Consider the following 21,081-nt stretch of genomic DNA (forward strand, 5'->3'; position numbering starts at 1 on the left):
ATTTCTCTTTTTTTGAAATGTCTTTCAATGCATTCATAGACGAATTAACGTATGCCATATTTTTCCTCCAGGAAGTTGAACTTTCAATCCATTTCTCTTTTGCAACCCAAAGCATGCTTCGATTTCCTCCAAAGAATGTCAAGGGTTGCCACATGAATTCATTTCGATATCCATTAGATATTTGCATATGCCTCAAGCCTGAAGATTTCCCCAGAGGATCCACTGCAACTGCAACTGCAACTAAAACTGAACCTGCACCTGTTCCACCTTGATGCATCCAGCATAATTTACTCAGCCACAGCCACACCACAAGCACAACAACAGCCACAGCCACAGCCATAGCCACACGATGATTATGATGATGATGAGGAGGTTGATTTTGAATGTGAAAGATGAGCGTTGAAAATTAAGGAAATGCAATCTGTTGCAGGAGGCACGAGACACCCACCGAAGATGAACAACAAAATCAACAAAAAAAAGTTGCCATTTAGCCAACGGCATTATAAATGATGCCATCGAGGAAAAGTGACAGTCTCTTGGGACTGCCCGACTGTTGCACTATCATTGAGGTGGTATTGGTGTTGGTGGCTGCGGCTCCTCCGTTTGGCGCCGCTGGCCACACACTGATTATGCCATTTCATCAAATTCCGGCAGCAGATTGCTGCAGATTCGGTCCAGGAGTGGCGCCACCCCCCCGCAGAGGATCGGAATCAGAGACGAATGCAAAATACAGACTCTGATTGCCATTTATAGATTATGTGCATAAATCTTTTCCCAATCCACTGCACAGGCCAGGCAGAGGGGGCCATGAACCTATGGAAAACATTACAAAATATTTTGCTAATCATAATTTGCTTTTTGTTTCCTCAGAAATTGTCATGCCCCAACGCCAAAAAGGGGTGTAAATTATTGCTACAAGAAAAAACATGAGAAAAAAACAAATTAAAGAGATTCCAAATTCAAAATATTGCAAAGAAAAAACATTAAATGAAATGTTTGTGGAGTTGCACGGCGCATTCGGGGAGTTCGGGAGCTCGGGAGATGGAAGGTTGCAGATGGGGGCAAATGCCCCAACAAACCCAACAACAAGAGCGTGAAGCTCATTATGATGGTTCGTGGCCAAAACGCGGACACCAATTACAACAGCAAACACAAGAGTCTTGACCAATTTGATACCCTGGATAGTCAGGGGAAACCATTTGGGTTACGTTTAATCTGCGAAAATCAGTATTATATTTAAAACTAAAATTCCTAAAGGTCCGAAGGATTGAGGAGAGAACAAAGTTTTTGTCCATGACCTTCTGGTATGAAAACTCTACCTTTTTGAGTTTTTGCTATCTCTTTCTAGCGTTTGTCTCTCTGAGCGCCGTGAGAGAGTGGATGGTCCTGCCCACAGCGGACGACGTCATCTTATTACTAATTTCAGCTTGGACACAGCCAAATGTGGCGTGGTGATGCATTTTCAGGAATGCAATACACCCTCTAAGCTCTACAAATTCCAGGGTACACCGGCAAAACAGTACGCGTACTAACAGTAACAGTAACAGTAACAATAACAATAATAACAAACAGCACCCCATAACACAGAAAGAAGTTGAGTGAAAAAAAACAAAAGACCGAAAGAGCATGAAGAAATGAAATAAAACCACACCAGACTCGAGTACCAATCCCAAGACCCCAATCTCCAGACCCCCATCTCTATCGCAGTCCCAGTCCAGAGCACAGGAACCCCGTCTACTGGCCACCCCCTTCCACTCGTTTAACTTCAGATGAGAGTGAATCCACATCCACATCCCACCATCCATTGAAATTGAAAGTGAATCGTGCTACACGATCCGACACGATACGATACGATACGACACGATCGGATTCAAGCAAAGCGTTCGTCCAGCGAGCGCGTTGGTTGCGAAGCAGCAGAAAACATTACGGATTGGTTTGGATTGAATCCTCTAAATGACCAAAAATAACTATGGATATATGCAATCTCTATAACGAGAAAAACAAAAGAGTTGCGGAGGCAGGAGAGAGAAGTGGGAAACAGGAAAGGCTGCTGTTTTTTTGGGATTAATTCAATGGCGAAATACTCTTTGGGGGAATACTACAACCGCTAGGAGATTAGCAATGCTTATGAAAAATATTATAAAATAAAATACACAAAGTATCTGTCTAGAAAATATTTATTTCTTAGCTTTCTGTTGGTTTTTTAAACGGAAAACATTTCCACATAGGAAGCATAGCACCAACTTTTCCTGAAGCAAATGTATTACGAGATTGGATTTACGAGGCTATGGTTGGAAAGACTTGTTCATTTTATTCGAAATTTTTGCATTTCTCCAGTGAGAAAGACTTACTTAAACGAATTGGATAAAGGTATGGTACATGTTAAGATCCATTGATGGCCTATTCGATTGGTTTCTAAACTTATTCTATTCTTTATGTTATATATTTTATATTATTATATAGGTTTTTCCTAGATCAAAAAAGATCTTTTGTTTCTAGACCTATGATATCTGAAACTAAGATTAAACTCTTTTTCGATAGTAGATGCGTCTGGTTAATACCCATTTGAAGTGTACTGATCGGATGAAACCCTATGCCATCTTTAATGATCTTGACCCCCTCCATAAAGAATCTAGGGTTCGCCTTGAACTGCATATGGAATCCACAGAGCGCCCTCTGTGCCAAAAAAACAACAAGAAGGAGGCAGAGACGGAGGGAGAGAAAAAGGTAACTGAAAGAAGGAAAAACCAAAAGCCGAAGAAACGGTCAGCAGGCGTCGCAGCTGCTGCTGCTGCCTCTGCTGCCGTCGCAGTCGCAGCTAGGAGTAACAGCGGCAGAGGCAGAGCAAACAGAGATGACTCTCTAACTGTGGCGCTGCCTGGAATTTCTTCATGGTTAAGCGCTGCCAAGCTCTTTTCCAACTGCTCAGCCAGCAGAGGAAAAGACAGCAGCCAGCAGACAGCTGTAACAGAGGCAGCACAGACGGCACCAGCAGAGGCAGCGACAGCGACAGCGACATTAACAACAGCAGCAGCAAAAGCTGCGTCGTGGTCTTGGTCGTTGCTGCCGTCTTCGTCGACGTCAACGTCGCCTTTATTTTTACTTAATTTTTATTTCACGCGCTGCGCCACTATAAAAGAAACTGCAACAATCGTTGTGGCATGCAGTAAGAGGTTCCGCGTCAAACGAACTCCAACTCCGACTATAAGCTCCAACATCCCCACAAGATCAGTGACAAAATCCGCAAACGCAAAACGCAACGAAACGAAACGCACCGAGAAACGGATATAATCGAAAACTTCCAGTAAAATGCAGTCCAGTTGTGTGGTACGTTTGATCCATCAACCAGCATCAGCATCAGAATCGGCTACGATCCTCAGTGGATCTGTGTGTCTGTGAATCTTCTTTCGACGGAATCCGACTTGGATCTGTGTGTAATCCATTGCTGTAATCAGAGCCGACAGGCAGATAACGAGACACATTCGACTGGGATCTCAGTCTGGTCCACGATCGACTTGGATCTGATTGTGTGTGTGTCTCTGATCTTAAGCCTTCTCCGAGTTGGATCTGAGTCTCCTCCGACTTAGATCCCTGTAATCCCTAAATTTTGAGCTGTCTGCTCCTTCATTTAGCTTTTTGCTCATCCAAAATCCATTCAGTGTTCTAATTTGGTTTCTGTTCTGCAGTTAGTGATCGTCCTGGGCTTAGCCGCCTTGGTGGTGGCTCGTCCGGAGCCCCCACGTGACTCGTACAGTGCCCCACCATCGAGCAGCTACCAGCCGAGTGGACCCAGCGGCGGATATGGAGCCCCTGCGCCTCAATACGGACCTCCCCAGCAGCCGCCGGTGGTGCATAAGCATGTGTACGTCCATGTCCCCCCACCAGAGCCAGAGTACCAGGCACCCAGGTAAGAGATTAAACAGAAAAGCCGCCAATACTTTGAAGAGTCCTATTCGGGACTCTGTCTCCAAAAGCAGTAGAGATTGGGGTTATTAAATCCCTCAGAATTAGAGATGACCACATTTACACATTTACACATTTTTGGCAGACTTTTAGCTTTTTGTCTCCAAGAGATCTTGAATATTCTTCTAGAAATTCCTTGGAATCAAAAAAAAAAAGATAATAGAAAAAAGGTCTAGAATCATTAAACTTCAAAAATATATATAATATTCATGATGAATGGCAGCTAAAGATCCGTTTGATATTCTATATAAGCTTACAAACGCAAACAAAAGATAGAATATTTAGGATCTTAAGACTTCTCTCTAAAATTTAGCCATATTTTCATCACCAAATTTGCGAAGATTGGGATCAAAGATCTCAATAACTTTCTTCGGCTTCCCAAACCGGAAAGATCTTCATGCTACAGATATTTTCAAAAAAAAACTTCATTGCAAAAAGATTAAAGGTCTTCTGGAATAAGCAGAAAAATCTCCTCTCCCAGCAAAACCAACAACCAGATACAGTTCCCTTTAAGTAGATTTAGGTATCATTGTTCAAAAAAAGATATGTGTTAATATTGCAATTACAAAAATTTCGAACACATCACTGCCACTCCCACCCTTTCCCTTTTTTGCGCTTCCCTATGCAAACCCCTCATTAAAGTACATCTTGCGTGATCTGTGGGGGAGTGGGTCTCCAAACGATCTCGCGTTTATTTGCGGTGTTCCACTTATCCCACTGCCTGGAGGAGATTCACATTGTTATGGGCATATAATCCACGCCACTTATGCAGATTCTCTCACAATTCATCGCCCACTCCAACGATTATAATTGTGTTACAACAAGACAAATGTTGCAAGTATCTGGGAGGCATCTAATCATCCTAAGCCAGCGGAGAAAAGGGCTTTGTGCAACACACTTTTAGGGGTATTTTTTCAACCCATTCGAGGGCCCATTTTCAAGAAGGAAAGCCACAAAGTAAATCTTTCTCCAGTGCACTCTCTGGTTTTATGTAGGTTTTAGTTCCTAGCAGTCCTCACCAATTTTCTCTATTCCTCTCTGGTTTTCTCCAATGCCATTTTTGTGTCGTTTTTGGAGTCGAAAGCAATGTTAATTACCCCAAAAGCGGGTAATGATATCACGGCGCAGATCGCCAAACCGTGACTAAGATTGTTACCTAAGCTCCGTCTCACCGTCTCTCTCTCGTGATATCTGTGGATTTTCCAAGTTAATTATCAGCCAAGTCCCTCAATTACCATAGTACCCATAGGGAGAGTACCACAGCACCAGAAGACACGGCCTTATGTAAGCCCTAATTGTGACAGTCGTTGTCATTATTATCATCTGATTACAGAAAAAACAGCAGCTGCACCATTTTTGGGGGTCACCATTTATGGGCAAAGACATTTGCTTACTCGTCACTCATGCTCCTTTCTCCCTTTCTCTTTGTCTTTCTCCTTCTCTGTTTGCAGGAAACCTCTGTACGTGCCACCACCACAGAAGCACTACAAGATTGTGTTCATCAAGGCGCCGTCCGCACCCGCACCCACGGCACCCATCATTCCACAGTACCCGCAGAACGAGGAGAAGACTCTGGTCTATGTGCTGGTGAAGAAACCGGAGGAACAGCCCGAGATCATCATCCCGACGCCGGCGCCCACACAGCCCAGCAAGCCGGAGGTGTACTTCATCCGCTACAAGACCCAGAAGGAGGAGACCGGACCCTATCCCAACAGTGTTGCGCCCCCAGCACCGGAGTACGGTGCCCCGGCTGGACCACCAGCCCCGTCCGCTCCCAGCAGCTCCTACGGAGCACCATCGCACTAAGTGGAACCTCACCGCACACAACCGAATCTCAACCCCAGCTCATGGCAATCCCATACACCATATCTATAATATTTTTGCTCTGGAAACGTCGAGGAACTCTCGACTTTAACGCGTGACAAAGTTTACTTACAAACAACGAAGGGACACCCCATACCATACCGTCCATCCTTTATTCTCATCCCATTTATTGTTGTTTCTTGTGTAATTTTTTACCTCTGAAGTTTGTTTCTACAAACCTATGTATGAGAACATTTCCCATCTAGGCTGTTTGTTTCAAATTGTTTGTTTAGTCTTAAGTGTTCTAGGTCTTTAAGCAAAAAGAAAGATGCGTTATACACACTCGATTCACACACACTGCGATCACTGCGAACTAGTTATCGATAGACGATACCGATACCGATGCTTGACTCATCGCAAATGCATTTTCCACTAGGCAAATCTACCAACAAACGAGAGAAGTTTCCACACATTGCTGCTGCTGTTGTTGTTTTGCACACAATTTTAATGAGTAATGAGAATGCGAGAGACAGAAATCGAATACAAAAAAATTACAACAAAAAAAGAAAGAAACGATAAATGATAATGATACTCAAGTACGATATATGTATATGTTAGAAAACGATAACATCAATGGCTAAATAAACGTTTAACGATTTATCAGTATAAAAAACTTATCTCTGTTTTTTCGACATATACTTAGAGTTTATCTCAAGAGCTGGCATTTAAAACATACAAAAAATAAATACGGAAACATCGACTTATTTTATTGTTCCTTCCTATAATAATTTTTCATAGTGGAAAACCTCTTTATAGTATCTTGCTATGATGCCCATACATATCAAATATATTTCGACTTTTACATATTCCTTCTTGGAATCTTAGTGTCTCTATCTAGAAGAATATAGATCTATACATTCTTACAGATCTGTCAGAAGATATCCGAGAAGATATTCTCACGAAAGACATGTTTTTCCAAAGATCATAAGGACTCTGGCTCTATACTCTATACAGACAGACAGGTTAAAATCTTAAAACTCTTATTTTTCTTTTCATACAACATCTCGATTGTATTTGGAGTATTTCTTACACTTAAATTTAAGTTTTTCACTAGTTTACTTTCACTACTCCACCACATTTTAGTGTCCATATAAAATTCAATTTCAAATTGAAACGTTTCTGGCGTTGCCACCTCAAACGTATTTCCAAACCAGACCGACAGATGGAGCTTTTGGCCAAACTCCAAAACTGTAGCAGTGCTTCCCAAACTGCTTATCTCCTTTCACTTGGACTTAAGCTGCAGCTGGCTTTTGGCTTTGGCTTTTGGGCTTACATCAAATTTGATTTGTCTTATGCGGAAAAGCGCTTTTCGTATAGCTCCCTTCCTGAATTTTTATGATAATTAGTTTAGCAGCATTTAAGTGGGTGTTAAAAAGTGAATAGAGTAGGTATCACTAAAACTGTTTATTTTCTTCCACCCACGATGCTAGTTATACCCGATACTCAAAATGAGTATTGGGGTATATTAGATTTGTGGTAAAAGTGGATGTGTGTAACGTCCAGAAGGAATCGTTTCCGACCCCATAAAGTATATATATTCTTGATCAGCATCAATAGCCGAGTCGATTGAGCCATGTCTGTCTGTCCGTCTGTCCGTCCGTCCGTCTGTCCGTCTGTCCGTCTGTCCGTCTGTCCGTCTGTCCGTCTGTCCGTCCCCTTCAGCGCCTAATGCTCAAAGACTATAAGAGCTAGAGCAACGATGTTTTGGATCCAGACTTCTGTGATATGTCACTGCTCCAAAAATATTTCAAAACTTTGCCCCGCCCACTTCCGCCCCCACAAAGGGCGAAAATCTGTGGCATCCACAATTTCGACGATACGAGAAAACTAAAAACGCAGAATCGTAGAAGATGACTATATCTTCTAGAGTGCAAAATCTGAACCAGATCGTATAATTATTACAGCCAGAATCACGAAAACAATTTCACTCTTTCTCGCTCTGTCTCACTCTAACACACAGGTTTCATGGTCGGTTTTGCCAATTGTAAAATGTGAGTTCAAGGATCTCAGAACCTATAAAAGCCAGAGCAACCAAATTTGGTATCCACACTCCTGTGATATCGGACCTTGACCGTTTCCTGTTCAAATTTCGCCACACCCCCTTCCGCCCCCGCAAAGGACGAAAATCTGAGGCAACCACAAATCTCAGAGACTATTAAGGCTAGAGTAACCAAATTTGGTGCACACACTCCTTTAAGATGTCACTATAAAACGTATATCTCAGAATTTCGCCCCACCCCCATCCGCCCCCACAAAGGACGAAAATCTGTTGCATCCACAATATTGCAGATTTGAGAAAACTAAAAACGCAGAATCATAGATAATGACCATATCTATTAGATTGCTGAATCTGGATCAGATCAGATCATTTTTATAGCCAAAAGGAACAAATCAATTTGCAGTGGCTACGCAGCGCCCGACGTCACGCTCAGACTGATTTTCTGTCTCTCTCGCACGCACTCTTTGTCGTGCCGTTTAATATTAGCGGCGTCTGCCGGAGGAGAGCCATACTGACTTAGTATCGGGTATAACCGTAGAGTTGCGGTGTCCGCAGCAACTCACAACGTTCCCCCTCGTTTTGAAATGTAGCAGCGCTGGCCAGAGGCAAGGCAGCCAGTAACCAATATAGATCAGGAAATGTATTTATTTTTTGTTTCAGTAACTACCAGCCCGTATTTTTAGATTTTTCTTTACATTATATCGGCTTATATAGGATTTCTATATACTTTCCATTCCGTCCTCTTTTCAACCGTCGGTAGGCTTTTCCTCAAAAAGGTTCGGTTAAAAAGGCATCGAAAGTACATCTAAAGTACAAAAGTCCTTTTTGGGTAGGCATTATCTCTCATCGTTTTTGGGTTCTGTCCATTATAATTGAGCCGTTCGAAAGGACAGCTCCAACGGAACGGAAAATAAAGGTAAGCCCTGGACCCACTCCATCCATACAGCCATATGCATGCATCCACATCCTTTTAAAAACAATCAAACAAACACTAACATCCAGAGAACACACACACACACAAACACACACACTCGAAAAGCTCCTTCACAGGCCTCCTGCCAAAATGTAAGCGGACTTAAAAACACATCGTTTGCATTTGTCCCCACCTCGCACCTCGCCCCTCCCTCGTACCCCTATACCACTCGTATGTAACACACTCATCCATGCCCAGCACCGCCACTCCATTCGCCATCCTCCCCTCCCCTGCCGTGGCCATGCTGCCATGCAACATCACCAAGCGGCACTTAAGTGACGCTCCAGCAGCCATCATTCCAACAGCAACAACTATCATTGTGAGAGAGTGCACGTGTGAGAGTGTGTGCTTTCTTATTCTTTTTCCAATTTTTTTTTTTTTTCTGTGACGCTTCTTGTGAATGTCTACAATATAAACATCATTTGCGATGTTCCTTTTGTTTAAGCCCCGCTGATTTTGTTTACCTGAGCCTTAATGCTTCAAGCATTAAAAGAAGAAAGAGAAAAGCAAGCAGCAGGGCACGAAAGAGAAAGGCCAAAGAGAAGGCTGGATTTTTAGTCGGCGAGAGAGAAGCGAGGGAGAGAGCTTGATTGCCTTGGGAAGGTAGTGAGAGGAGAGAGTAAAGAGAGGCAGGCAATGAGCCGAAGAGCTTCCGAAATCAAAGAACAAACCCGAGAAATCAAAGAACAAACTCGAAAGAGCAAGCCAGAAGCAAGGTTTATTTATGGAAGGTATGGCATTCTTAGATATTCGAGGAGCACGTTCTTCGTCTACTCAATGATTTTGAACCAACAAATGGTAACAACTACGTTTTAAATACCCCTTGCTCTAGGAATAACAATAACAATAAGAGTCAACAGCAACAGCGCCTTAAATTTTAATTTTTGTTCAGTCTAATTGTAATAATGATCCGTTGGGAATGTGTTTCTGCACTCTAAGTAGTATGCAGTAGTATTTACAGATAGTACGGCATTCAGTATGATGCCACAGGATAAGCTTAGACACCCCTTATGAGGATTGTATAGTCGTACTGGCATGTGTTCAAGTGCCATGCCGTACCTTACCAAAGGCCACCCTTGGGTGGGAGGCATTGCCAGCAAAAACAACACTCTACTAAACGCTGACTCTCCTCCCTTCTCGCACGCCTGCGCAGTGAATGAGGGAGAGCGCGCCCCAAAACTCGTGCCGTCTGGCTCTTCCACCAAAGCCAACGACGTCTAACGGCAGTTGAAATTGTAATGCCAACGCAAACGGCACGCGACTGGCGTCGTTCGCGTCGCGTGAATGAGTGGATGAACCAAACAACCAACAACAAATCGAAGCAAAAGTCGGAGCAGAAGTTTGGATGTGTTCGATGCTTGTGTAGTACAGTGTAAATCATGTTTAAGCGAAACCGAATGAGCGAATCGCAAAAGCCAAAGATGAAATCAACAGCAACAAGAAATTGCCAGTCATAAAAAAAGGGTTTGTGTTTGTTATACCGTTAGCGTGTGCCCGTTGTTTCTGTGTGTGTGCGAGTGTGTGTGTGTGTTGTGCCAAAGAGAGACCTGCCCCCTACCACCCCGCTGACTGACAGCCAGCCCCCCGCGCCATTGTGCGTCGTCGGTCGCGTCGTACAATTAGAAGGCATTGCCAATCGATTTGTGTGAAAAGCCCAAAGCTAAAACTCAAAAGGTGGACAGCTCCAAAACAAAACGAAGTTGAGCCAAAAAAAGCGAACAAAGAGGCAGGGGAAAAAGGTAGAAGGTAGAAGGAGGAAGGAGCAGCAGAAAGAGAGCAAACAAAAAAAAAACGTCCTCGTAGAGGTTGTGGCAGGTGTAGTCTGAAAAATGAAGTTGAACCCAAGCCCAGACCCAAGTTGTTGCCTGTCATTCATGAAGGAAGCAAGGCAATACTACTCGTAGAAGATCCAGCGGAATGGGCATGGGAAAGTGGAAGGAGGAAACAAGGAATGAGGGGAATAGGCCTGAGAAAAGGGGGGAGGGCTAGGGACAATATTAATGAAAGACGTTGCAAAAATGTCACGTTCCCCACTCAAATTGAAATAATAATGAAGGCATTGAAGAAATGTCACGGCGCCCCAGTAGAAGAACCTGACAGAAAGAGCAGGAGCAGCAGCAGGAGCAGGATGACAGAGAGAGGTCCAAAGGAATTTGCATGCCTCGAACATAAAGTATGGAAAACATACATAAGTCGGATTACACGATAATGATTGCAAAAAGTATTCCTTGAAGATGGAGAAAATCACATAAAAATGTTGTAGGAAAAAGTTTCAAAGATCTTATTACACATAATTTGAAACATTTCCCCAGGAAATTTACATGAATATTTTACAAATTCATTTGCAAGCCATTATAAGTAATGGTAGAAAAATATAACAAGTTCCATTAGAGATAATGATGTACTTTAAAAATTGAGGAAAATACATAAAATATTTAGGAGCAAAGTTGGTAATATAATGATGTTAAGGATATAACAGCTGAGTAAATAAACGATAGGTAGCTAAAAAATTTCCGGAATTTAAATGTAAAGCGATCTTTAAAATATTTTACAATGATAATCAGGAAGAATACTAAAGGAATACTTTGAAGATTTTAGGGTGTAGAATAAATCTAAAGGAATACAATTATGATTTATAAGAAATATTCCTAAGGATAATAGGAAAATACTGGCACTTAAGTTTGAGAATATTATTTAAATGATAATTAATTTTTAAATAAAATATGGAAAAGATTACCTCAAAGGTATGGTTTAATGAAAATAGTTGGAAAATTGTATATAATTTTAATATATCAAATTACAACATCCAATGATTGATGGAACTAGAAATTTAAATGACGATTTTGAATGATCATATTTGTAGATCTAGAATGAATCTCTAGCAGGAATTATGAAAGGATTCTTGTGCTAAAATCATGCCTTCAAAAAACAGCTTCCTTCTGCCTTTTACAAAATATAATTTCTTGTAGAATGAAATTTCTCTCTTAAGCACCGGCTATAAAAATACCATTTGAAAAGATGTCCCCCCAATCCCCAAGCAAAAACAGTCCCCAAATAAATTAATTTACAAGAAAGTTTGTACAAATAAAGCTGAAACGCAACATTATAATGACATAAAATATGACAAAAGATAACAACAGTCTACAGGCCAAAGGACCCCTGTGGTCCTGCCAAGAGTGGACCCTTGAAGATGTCCAGGCAGGCGTATAATTTGCCTAATAAAAGCACATAAAACCCTAAACAAATTCAACATAAATCTGGAGTTTATGCACAAGATGCTACAAGTGAATAAAACACGAGCTTAGAGCACAACTAAGTGACAGTGAGACAGTGACAGTGTGACAGCGAGACAGTGATAGTGGAAAGTGATGATAGTACAGTGAAGCATCATATGCCCAATAAACAGATGGCCCATAACCATAAAGAGAAAGTGTTATGGCCATTACCATAGACGGGTGGTAGAGAGATACCCTTATTTTGGGGGCCCTGGCCTGGTTCAAATAACTTATGCCCATTGGCCCGAGCCGAAATCGCAATTTATGACGGGGGCCACAAAACTCTGGCAAGATGCTGGCAACTATTTAAAGAGCCATAAAATCTTTTGGCAATGATATAAAGCAAACATTGTGTGTGGATGTGTGTGGGGAATACGTAGAGATATTGGGGATTGCATTCCGAGATCCCTGTCGTAAAAACGGAAGCTCGGCGGAATGCGGCGTCCAATCATTTGGGATTCTTATTAACTCCCAATTTTATTCCGCTTCAAATCCAAAAAGGAAACCAAAGTGCTTCCAGCCATAAACTTCCACAACTGTGGCAGCCACAAACAAAGGACGAACAGAAGGAGAAGGAGAAGCAGCAGCACCAGCCATGGCCTCTAGCATCTCCCGGAACGGCGGCTTCTGCGGTGCACTGCAGCGTGCCCCGCCGCCCATGCCGCCGGGTCTAGCGCGACGCCTCAGCAGCCGCGAATGCTACGGCGTTGGCAAAGTGAAGGTCATGCTGCGGGTCTCCGACAGAGCCCCGGACAAGGACTCCAACGGGGAGCCCGAATTCATGGCTCTGGACAAGAAGAAGCGTCAGGTGACGCTCACCGATCCCCGGAATGTGTGTCCGCCCCCGCAGGCAGCCCAGGAGCGAGGACCCATGGTGGCAGCGCCCAAAATGTTTGCATTTGATAATCTCTTCACCGCAGAGGATAAACAGGTGAGAGAGGTTTATGGATTCTATGGGAGAGGTTGTTAAAACTTTTCAGAATATATCGAAAAACTTTCTGGGTGCGATAGAATAGTTTATTTGCTAGGTTTATGTTCTTAACAAATCACTTTAATATTTGATTTGAGAATACACGAGGAATAAACAGATGCAATTCAAGAGATTCGGAGATCTCTTGGATACATATAACTTTTTAGGATAATTAATAATAGATCGGTTCAAGATTTCAATGAATCTACTACTAAAAATATAGCGTTTAATAGGATTACAGAAAATAACTTTTGAAATTTGAAAAGATTGAGTTTGAATAATACTTGAAAAATGTTGATAAGTTTACCGAAATGTGTACGTGAAGCAGATATGAAACTCTGAGGAATTTTAAAGAATAAAAGGGAAGATGTTAGATCTCTTGGGAAGAAAATGATTAGGAAAAAGATTCAGTAGATGAAATGTTGATCCCAATTCCATAAAGATTTTAAATTAACTCATTTTATATAACTTTAACTGATAAACATCAATCAGTAGACCGATTTTAGACCTAGAAAATAATTTAAAATAGTAAAAGTAAAAAGTAAAATTTGAAAAGCAAAGTTTATGATGAATTGAAAAAATGGCCCCATACGATGGCTTTATTAAAAATAGCAAAGAAAATGTAGACGTGTCACCCTCGTTAAAATAAAATTCAATTCTCATGTTAAAACACACCCAAAAAGAGAAGTCACAAAACTATTGTCAGGAACACACAAAACTATTCTCACATCATAATCCATTATTTCCAGAGACCACATAAATCCATTCACGAGGTTTATGACCCGTAAAGTGCCATCACATCACTCATCTCTCATCAGACAATCCCTCAAACTACAATAAATACCCAATCGAATCGAATTAAAAGATATAATCTACCCTTCCTCCCGAATAGTTGTTGTTCTAATCAGCAATCGAATAATCGAATTAACCCCCAATCAGACCCCACATTAGGGGTACCCCATGCCATCCCTTATTCCGTTCTTTATTCACTTCCCCTTTACTCTCTTCCCCCCGTTTCAGTCGGATGTGTGTGCATCGGCCCTCAGCGAAGTGATTCCCGCGGTACTGGAGGGCTCCGATGGCTGCCTGCTGGCGATGGGCTACCCCTCCACTGGCCAGCCCCACACGGTTTTGGGTGGCGATGTGGCCACTGGGACTGGGACTGGAACAGGGTCTGTGGCGGCATGTTCTCTGGGAGCCGCCCCCTGTGCCATAGCCTGGCTCTACAAGGGCATCCAGGAGCGGCGGCAGAAGAGCGGAGCTCGATTCTCAGTGCGCGTTAGCGCTGTGGGCGTTAGTGCCACAAAACCGGATGCACTCTCCACGGATTTGCTCATCTCGCATGCGGCTGGTAAGCAGATGGATGGGGCACAAGGGGCACCAGAGGGTCACCCAGAGATAGTTGCTGTGGCATGGGTTTTCATGCCACCTGTTTGCTGCCAGCGAGTTGGGGGTGGGGCAAAATGAATGGACATTGAGGGGGCGTGTTGTAATGTTGCCCCTGGGCCATGGGCGAATGGCGATGATGATGATGACTGGGGTCGGGTCGTCGCGTCGTAACTGGCACAATTTGAATAAACTTAACCTGCGAACCAGTGTTCCTTCCATATGCCCCATGCCACCTCACCCACTTACCTCCCTCCCTCCCATTACCTCCCTCCCCTCCTCTCGCCCTCTCTGGTTCTCCTGGTTCTCAGTCGTCCCCTGGCAGTGCTCATAGAATGTGGCGTTTATTCCAACATAAAAACCTAATGTCCTTTTCATTCACTCCCCATCTACCTCTCGGTCTCCATCTCCGTCTTTGTCTTACTCTGGACTCCATCGTTAACTCCTGCTACTCCTGCTGCTGGAACTCCTGCTACTCCTACTCCGACTACACAGAATCTGACGACTCCCCGGGGATTTATTTGCGTGACGACTTCCTTGGCGGTCCAACGGAACTACGTGCACCCACCGCCGAGCGTGCGGCGCTCTTTCTCGACTCCGCTCTGGCCGGACGCTTAAAAAGTTCCGGTTCTACTTCCACGCCTGCAGGCGGGGGCACGGCCCCCTTGGAGTCCGCCCTCATCTTTACGCTGCATGTCTACCAGTACAGCCTGTCCCGCAAGGGGGGTGGTAAGTGTCTACCTTATTGTTTGACGGGAATATGTGATACCCTTGCCAAAAAAGAGAGAAAGGGGGTATGGTTTATAGCAGATGATAGAAGAATCTGCCCAGCCATAGAAAATTCGATACGAAGAAACCGATTGTCGTCTGTCCGTTGTTATGGAATATATAGTACATCCTTATTCCCGTAGTTTTTAGAGATATTTGGACACAGATTTCTCCTTTTTTGGTTCATGCTGTATATAAGATTCGAACCTCTAAGATTGGAATACTAAATTATATAGTTTTCAGACGAAAAGCTAAACATTAAAAAGTTGACTTACACTAAAGAATACATAGAAGTCAGAACCTATCAAAAAGTGCACGATTTTCATCTGCGGTGTCAAGGCCAAGGGGGAAAAGTGATAAGGTTACGAAGTCTAACGAAGAATCGATGTCTACGAGTCGAACGAGATTTAACAAAACAAAATGTCTAAAGACCCTCACTAGATGATTATGGCTTTCTACAGGTGAAAAGCAAAAAAATCTGCAAGGGTATCAACAGCTTCGGTCACCGAATCCCTCTTATTTCTTTCTTATTGCCTTTTGTTGTGGGTTGCGGGGTTGTGTGGCGGAGTGGCGGCTGCTGTTGTTGTTGCTGTTGCCACTCAAGTGGCCCGCTAAATGCTTGACTGGCACTAGACGGGGAGGCAGCAGCACCATTAAAGTGTCGCATTTCCTACTCCAACACGAACACCAATCCTCACCCAATCCCCATTTCCACACTCAACCTCTGACTCCCCAATCGCCCTTTCTTTTTTCCTTGTGATTTACAGTGGCTGGCGGTCGGAGCCGTTTACATATCATCGACTTGGGCGGCTGTGCCAATCGCAGCGGGGGTCTGCCCCTGTCGGGGATCGGGAACATACTGCTGGCCATATTGTCGGGCCAGAGGCATCCGCCGCACAAGGACCACCCGCTGACGCCGCTGCTCAAGGACTGCCTGGCGCCCATCACCTGCCACGTGGCGATTGTGGCCCACGTCCTGCACGAGCAGAGCTACCAGGATGCCCTCTCCACCATTCAGATTGCCTCCCGCATCCATCGCCTGCGCCGCCGCAAGCATCGTGTCCCCATGCCCCTGGCCGTAGGCCTCGCACAAGGCCTCAGCGGCGGCGGCGGCTCCTCAGCCGGCTCTGGGGCGGATCCCTCCAGCTCTGAAATCTCCGCCGATACGGTCATCTATATGGGACCCAACGACGATGCCACCGACGGCGAACATCCGCCTGTGTATCTGCCATCGCTCAGTGCCGGCGACAATCGGGCGATAATGAGCAAGGCCCTCAAGGGTAGTGGCCTGGAGAAGCCGCCAACGCAGATGAAAGCGGGTCTGTCCAGTCCCATGATGATGAAGAAGGCAATGGCAGCAGCTGGAGAGAAGGGTAAGTAAATGAAATAGAAGCCCAAAGACCAGAAGTAACGATGGGAATGGTCGAAGAACGAGGACAATATGGGAATTTATGGGTGCTAAAACAAAAAAAGGCTACGCGCTGGGAAATATATGGGATCCTTAGATAGTATTTTACTGCTTTTTGGTCTGAAGAATCTTTCAGCACCCGGTGTCGTAGCTAATCCTTTTGGTTTTCGACATTTTCCTCCTTTCACGCAGTCAAAAAGCTTCCCGGAAATAGTCCCATGGGCAGCCTCAAACGTCAAGCTGCAGCAGGAGCCTGTTCGTCGCCTCTGGTCCCACACGAACAGCAGCAACAGCAACAGCAGATTGCCCACGGATCGCCAATACCCATACCCCGACATATGGTCTCCAAGGGATCCAATGTGCCCTCGCCCAAAGGCTCTCCTCTACGTAGAGCGCATTCCGGAGCCCATGGCGGTGCACATCCGGGAGCAGCCTTGGAACAACTGGAAGCAGGCATGCGAAAGATCACGGAGGAGCAATGGATCGATGGACCACGAGTGTCCAGAGCCAAAGTGGCGGAGGCACGGCACCTGATGCGCGAAGTGAATCACGTGAAGCAGTGCGAGACGTGGGTGGATGGACCCAAGTCCCTGTCGTGTCGGTCCCTCACGGCCGGTAATCTCCCAGCGGCTGGGGCTCAGACGCAGGGCTATGGCTTCATGGACTCGCACAAGAAGACCATGATCCGGCAGTGGGTGGAGACTCAAACGTCGCAAGTCTTCCAGAGTCCGGCCACGGTGTCGGCCAGCAATTCCCCCACGGCCCTGCATTGGAAGCTGTCGCAGCTGAAGCAGAAATCATTGGATCTGCCCGAGAGACCTGCATTCCCTCCCGAACAACAATCGATGGATCTTCCACAGCAGTGCTTCGAGAGCCAGCCCCTCCTCGGCCAGGACATGTCACTGCCGCCGGATGGCGATGAGGATCAGGATAGCGGTCCCTCGGAAGTGCCTCCCGCTCTGCCGCTGTTCGACGACCCTTTGGGCTCCAGGGACATCTCGCACGACAGCCTGCATCGCATGCTCTCGCGGCATGTCTCCAGGGAACAGCTTCACGAGGCCGATCTGGTGGCCAGTCGTGCCTCCTCCTCGCATCATCAGCATCAACATCATCGCCCCTCCTCACAGCGCAGCATCGACTGTGGGCTGCAGGTCACCGAGGAGGAGATTGCGCGCACCATGGCCCGGGAACAGGAGCATTCAATGCATCCGCTTTCGGCTCTTAGCCACTGCGACAATCTCTCCTTTGTGTCCAGCTTCAATATGGCCTGTGAATCCTTCAGCGAGTGCGGAGAGAGAGCAAGGTAAGTGGGATTCTTCTATCTAAAGCATATTTCCAAAGTACAGCGTTTTGCAATGTGTCGAAAGGACTCGCAAAGCTATCCTTTCAGCTCCAATCATGAATCAATAATCCCTCTGCGAGACAGACACTAATATCCCCTTCCCGTTCGCTCTTCTTTCTACTCTCTCCAGACATCAGTTCGACCAACTGGCACGCCTCCATGAGATCTTCACCTCCCAATTGGCCATGGCCGAGGTCACGCCCTCCGCCGCGCTCTTCCGCACGGACGTGAGCAGTGTGTTCAGCGAGCCCGTGTTCCGGTTCAATGTGGGCCAGAGCAGCGTCTGCAGCGAGCCCGCCTACCGCCTGACGCCGAGTCCGCCCAAGCAGCCGTCGCACAGCCCCAGCCAGGGATCGCTGCCGAGTCTCAATGGCATCATGGAGATTGCCGGGATGGATGATTACGCTTTGTTGCGACAGCCGGATGGCGCCTCCGATCCGAGTCTGCCCAAAAGCGAGAAGCGTTTCGCGCCACAGCACGACGACATCTGCGAGCTGGACGAGAAGGCCATGGCAGCGGCGGTGGGCAAGAGGAACTCCCTGGAGGATGCCCAGCATAAGCTCAATGAGATCACGAACATACTGCCACTGGCGGCGCAGTCGAGGCTGCCACTGCTGCCGCTGAACACCAGCTCCGAGGCGTACGACAGCGGCCATGACTCCAACTCCACGCCGCGTACCTCGAAGCATTCGGGCATCTCGCGGCGGGCGGAGAGCGGCTACCACAGTGTGGCCACCGTGCGGGACTCTGACGAGAGCAGCTTCGCCTCGGGCATGTCCAAGGGTCAGCGGCATCGCATCACCATATCAGGCGGCGGAGGAGGAGGCTGCGGAGCAGGTGGTGGGGGCTCCGCCACGGGCAACTATCAGCGGCATAGCCATGGCGTCGGCGGCCACAAGAAGCATCGGCACCGCCATGAGGGCAACGGCGGCGGCAACAAGGGCCTCTGCAATTGGCTTCTAACTCCCTTCTCCTGCACATATCCAGAGACTGAGGGTGAGATCAGTGACTTCTAGGCAGCAACAGCGGGAGCAGGAGGAACAGGAGGATGAGGAGCTTCAGTCCAAACACCCACCAAAAGGAAACCAGAGCTAAGTCCAGCATTCAAATGGCCAAAAAAGAGAACAAAATAAGAAACAAAAATATCATAAACATTTAGGACAAGATTAGGATGAGAATCAGAATAAGGATCGAGAGGATCACTCAAGTGAAAGTAGAAGAAGAGACACAGCCTTTGGTGGATCTTTTGATAGCGACTGATTAACTTTTACTAGGCGACGGCTGCCACCACAAGACAACAACAAAGACACACACAATTTTTAAGTAATCTAATAACTAACCCAACAACTACCCTAATAATAAAAATAATAATAATAATACGATAAACACATCATAACTACTGTATAGTGCGTTTCGCAGCTATAAGGCAGGTGAAATGGTTTTCGAAGTGAAAAGCTTTGCATGGGATATTTTTGAATTTTTTTCTGTATGAAAAAAAAGATTCGGTTATGCAGCAGCGCACATCGGTTTGTGTTCCGTTTTTGCCAGAAATCTGCCACATACACGTGCTTCAGCTTGGTGGCCAGTTGGTAGTGCAACAATCCCAGTTATATATCGAATTTTTTCACGCATGATTCCCTTGAAAGAATCTCCTCAACTGATCTTAATCATATCAATCTACCCAAAAGATTTTATTATTTTAACGAGTTTCAGATTAAATATGAATGAAAGATATAGAAAAATTGTATCTAAATCGATGCGCAATATTAATAGATCTTTCATTGGAACCAATAAGCGGAAACTGAGGAACCTAAAATTTAGGGAAACTACAAAGGAACGTCCTAATATTGATAAAACTTAAAGAAAATATTGGAAATTAATGGATTTTTAGGAAGATATCAACAAGGGCACTAGATGGGAGTCATGCCTGTATATTGGAAAAACTTGGAAAATTTGGAAAGAAATACTGATGTCTTTCAAGGCCAAGATCTGGCTTGGCCTTTCTAAAAGACCTGAAAGAATATTTGCAGATATTATACAACATGAATCTATAAAAATATGCAAATAGCAGCCATACAAGTCTTCCATTTAATTACCATTTCAAAGTCATTACCATAATCTTCAGCTGTCTCATAGTTGGGCAACGCACTGTACAATATATGCGCTATAAATCAATCGAATCAATCAATCGAATCATTCCATCACTCACTCAATCACTCACTACATACACGCATAAGTTCAAACGGGGCTTTAAAGAGTATCTTAAGTTGCCAGCTAGCATAATGGGGTACATCATATATTATTGGGGGGATGGGAACCAGTAAGAAAGAAGCCTAGAAAAGAGATCCCAAGACCGCGAGTATCCCAAAGTTGTATCTATTAAAGAATTAAACATAAAATATACATACAATATATACATATACATAATCAGGCTACAATCACTACGACTTTACAATGCAGAGATACATCTATATTCATACAACATCTACAATATATATATATATATATATATACATACACGATATATCATATATATATATAGCTATTTATTATTGTTTTAGTCTTGGGTTATCAGATATCGCATAAGTATTGCTAAATGTTGAATGTTTGCTTATTCAAACGATTTATTGCCAATTATAAGTTACAACAAAATGTTTAAATTAATTGTTAGTTAGCTAAAGTTATACACACATCTACTACTACTTAAACCAAACCAAAACCAAAACCAAACCAAAAAAAGGAAGAAACGGACTATAAGGTAGTGAAGAAAGAGAAAGAAAGGTTTTTGCGGACAAGTAGACAAATGTTAAACATACAATTTTGTTGCCATTTTTGCCTAAATAAACTATGTTACAAAACGAACAAAAAAACACAAAAAAAAAACAATGAAGAAACATGAGGAAATTCAACAAAAAATAAATCAATATATATAGTATATATTTATCAGAGATATAGATATTCTATAAGCGATTGGATGGTTGGAATTTTAAGGAACAAAGCCCTAATGCATATTCTATAAATACACAAAAATTATACATATTATAATATATATATACATCACATACATATATGCGTAAAAAGCGTTTGAAGTACGCCTCAAAGTATGCAGCACTTCCGGGTATATCTAGCTAAAT

General features: G+C 44.3%; 2 protein-coding genes and 1 long non-coding RNA gene across 3 annotated transcripts in view; 2 read left to right on the forward strand and 1 right to left on the reverse strand.

The window, feature by feature from the left end:
* LOC26532569 (uncharacterized) overlaps window positions 1-21,081 on the reverse strand; it is a 55,535-nt gene that overhangs the window by 26,837 nt on the left and 7,617 nt on the right. The gene's annotated exons all lie outside the window — the stretch shown is intronic.
* TwdlE (TweedleE) lies at window positions 3,134-6,443 on the forward strand. Its single transcript, XM_002132670.3, has 3 exons — window positions 3,134-3,327; window positions 3,687-3,907; window positions 5,415-6,443. Exons 1-3 carry the CDS (start codon window positions 3,310-3,312, stop codon window positions 5,767-5,769), a joined length of 594 nt encoding a protein of 197 aa, XP_002132706.1. The 5' UTR covers window positions 3,134-3,309; the 3' UTR covers window positions 5,770-6,443.
* Window positions 9,983-20,816, forward strand: LOC4817387 (kinesin-like protein GA13060). Its single transcript, XM_001356681.4, has 7 exons — window positions 9,983-10,262; window positions 12,575-13,004; window positions 14,064-14,394; window positions 14,925-15,158; window positions 15,965-16,570; window positions 16,798-17,908; window positions 18,078-20,816. The coding sequence occupies exons 2-7, from the start codon at window positions 12,669-12,671 to the stop codon at window positions 18,961-18,963; spliced, it is 3,504 nt and encodes a 1,167-aa protein (XP_001356717.3). The 5' UTR covers window positions 9,983-10,262; window positions 12,575-12,668; the 3' UTR covers window positions 18,964-20,816.

Source organism: Drosophila pseudoobscura, chromosome 4 (genome assembly GCF_009870125.1).
Source record: "Drosophila pseudoobscura strain MV-25-SWS-2005 chromosome 4, UCI_Dpse_MV25, whole genome shotgun sequence".
In the NCBI taxonomy this organism is placed as follows: domain Eukaryota; kingdom Metazoa; phylum Arthropoda; class Insecta; order Diptera; family Drosophilidae; genus Drosophila; species Drosophila pseudoobscura.

Excerpts from the sequence above, each read along its gene's own strand:
- TwdlE (XM_002132670.3), top strand. Across the intron at positions 3,908-5,414 it reads CCAGAGTACCAGGCACCCAG|GAAACCTCTGTACGTGCCAC; the intron begins GTAAGAGATTAA and ends CTCTGTTTGCAG.
- LOC4817387 (XM_001356681.4), top strand. The coding sequence starts at position 12,669 with ATGGCCTCTAGCATCTCCCGGAACGGCGGCTTCTGCGGTGCACTGCAG. Across the intron at positions 13,005-14,063 it reads TCACCGCAGAGGATAAACAG|TCGGATGTGTGTGCATCGGC; the intron begins GTGAGAGAGGTT and ends CCCCCGTTTCAG. Across the intron at positions 15,159-15,964 it reads CCTGTCCCGCAAGGGGGGTG|TGGCTGGCGGTCGGAGCCGT; the intron begins GTAAGTGTCTAC and ends TGTGATTTACAG.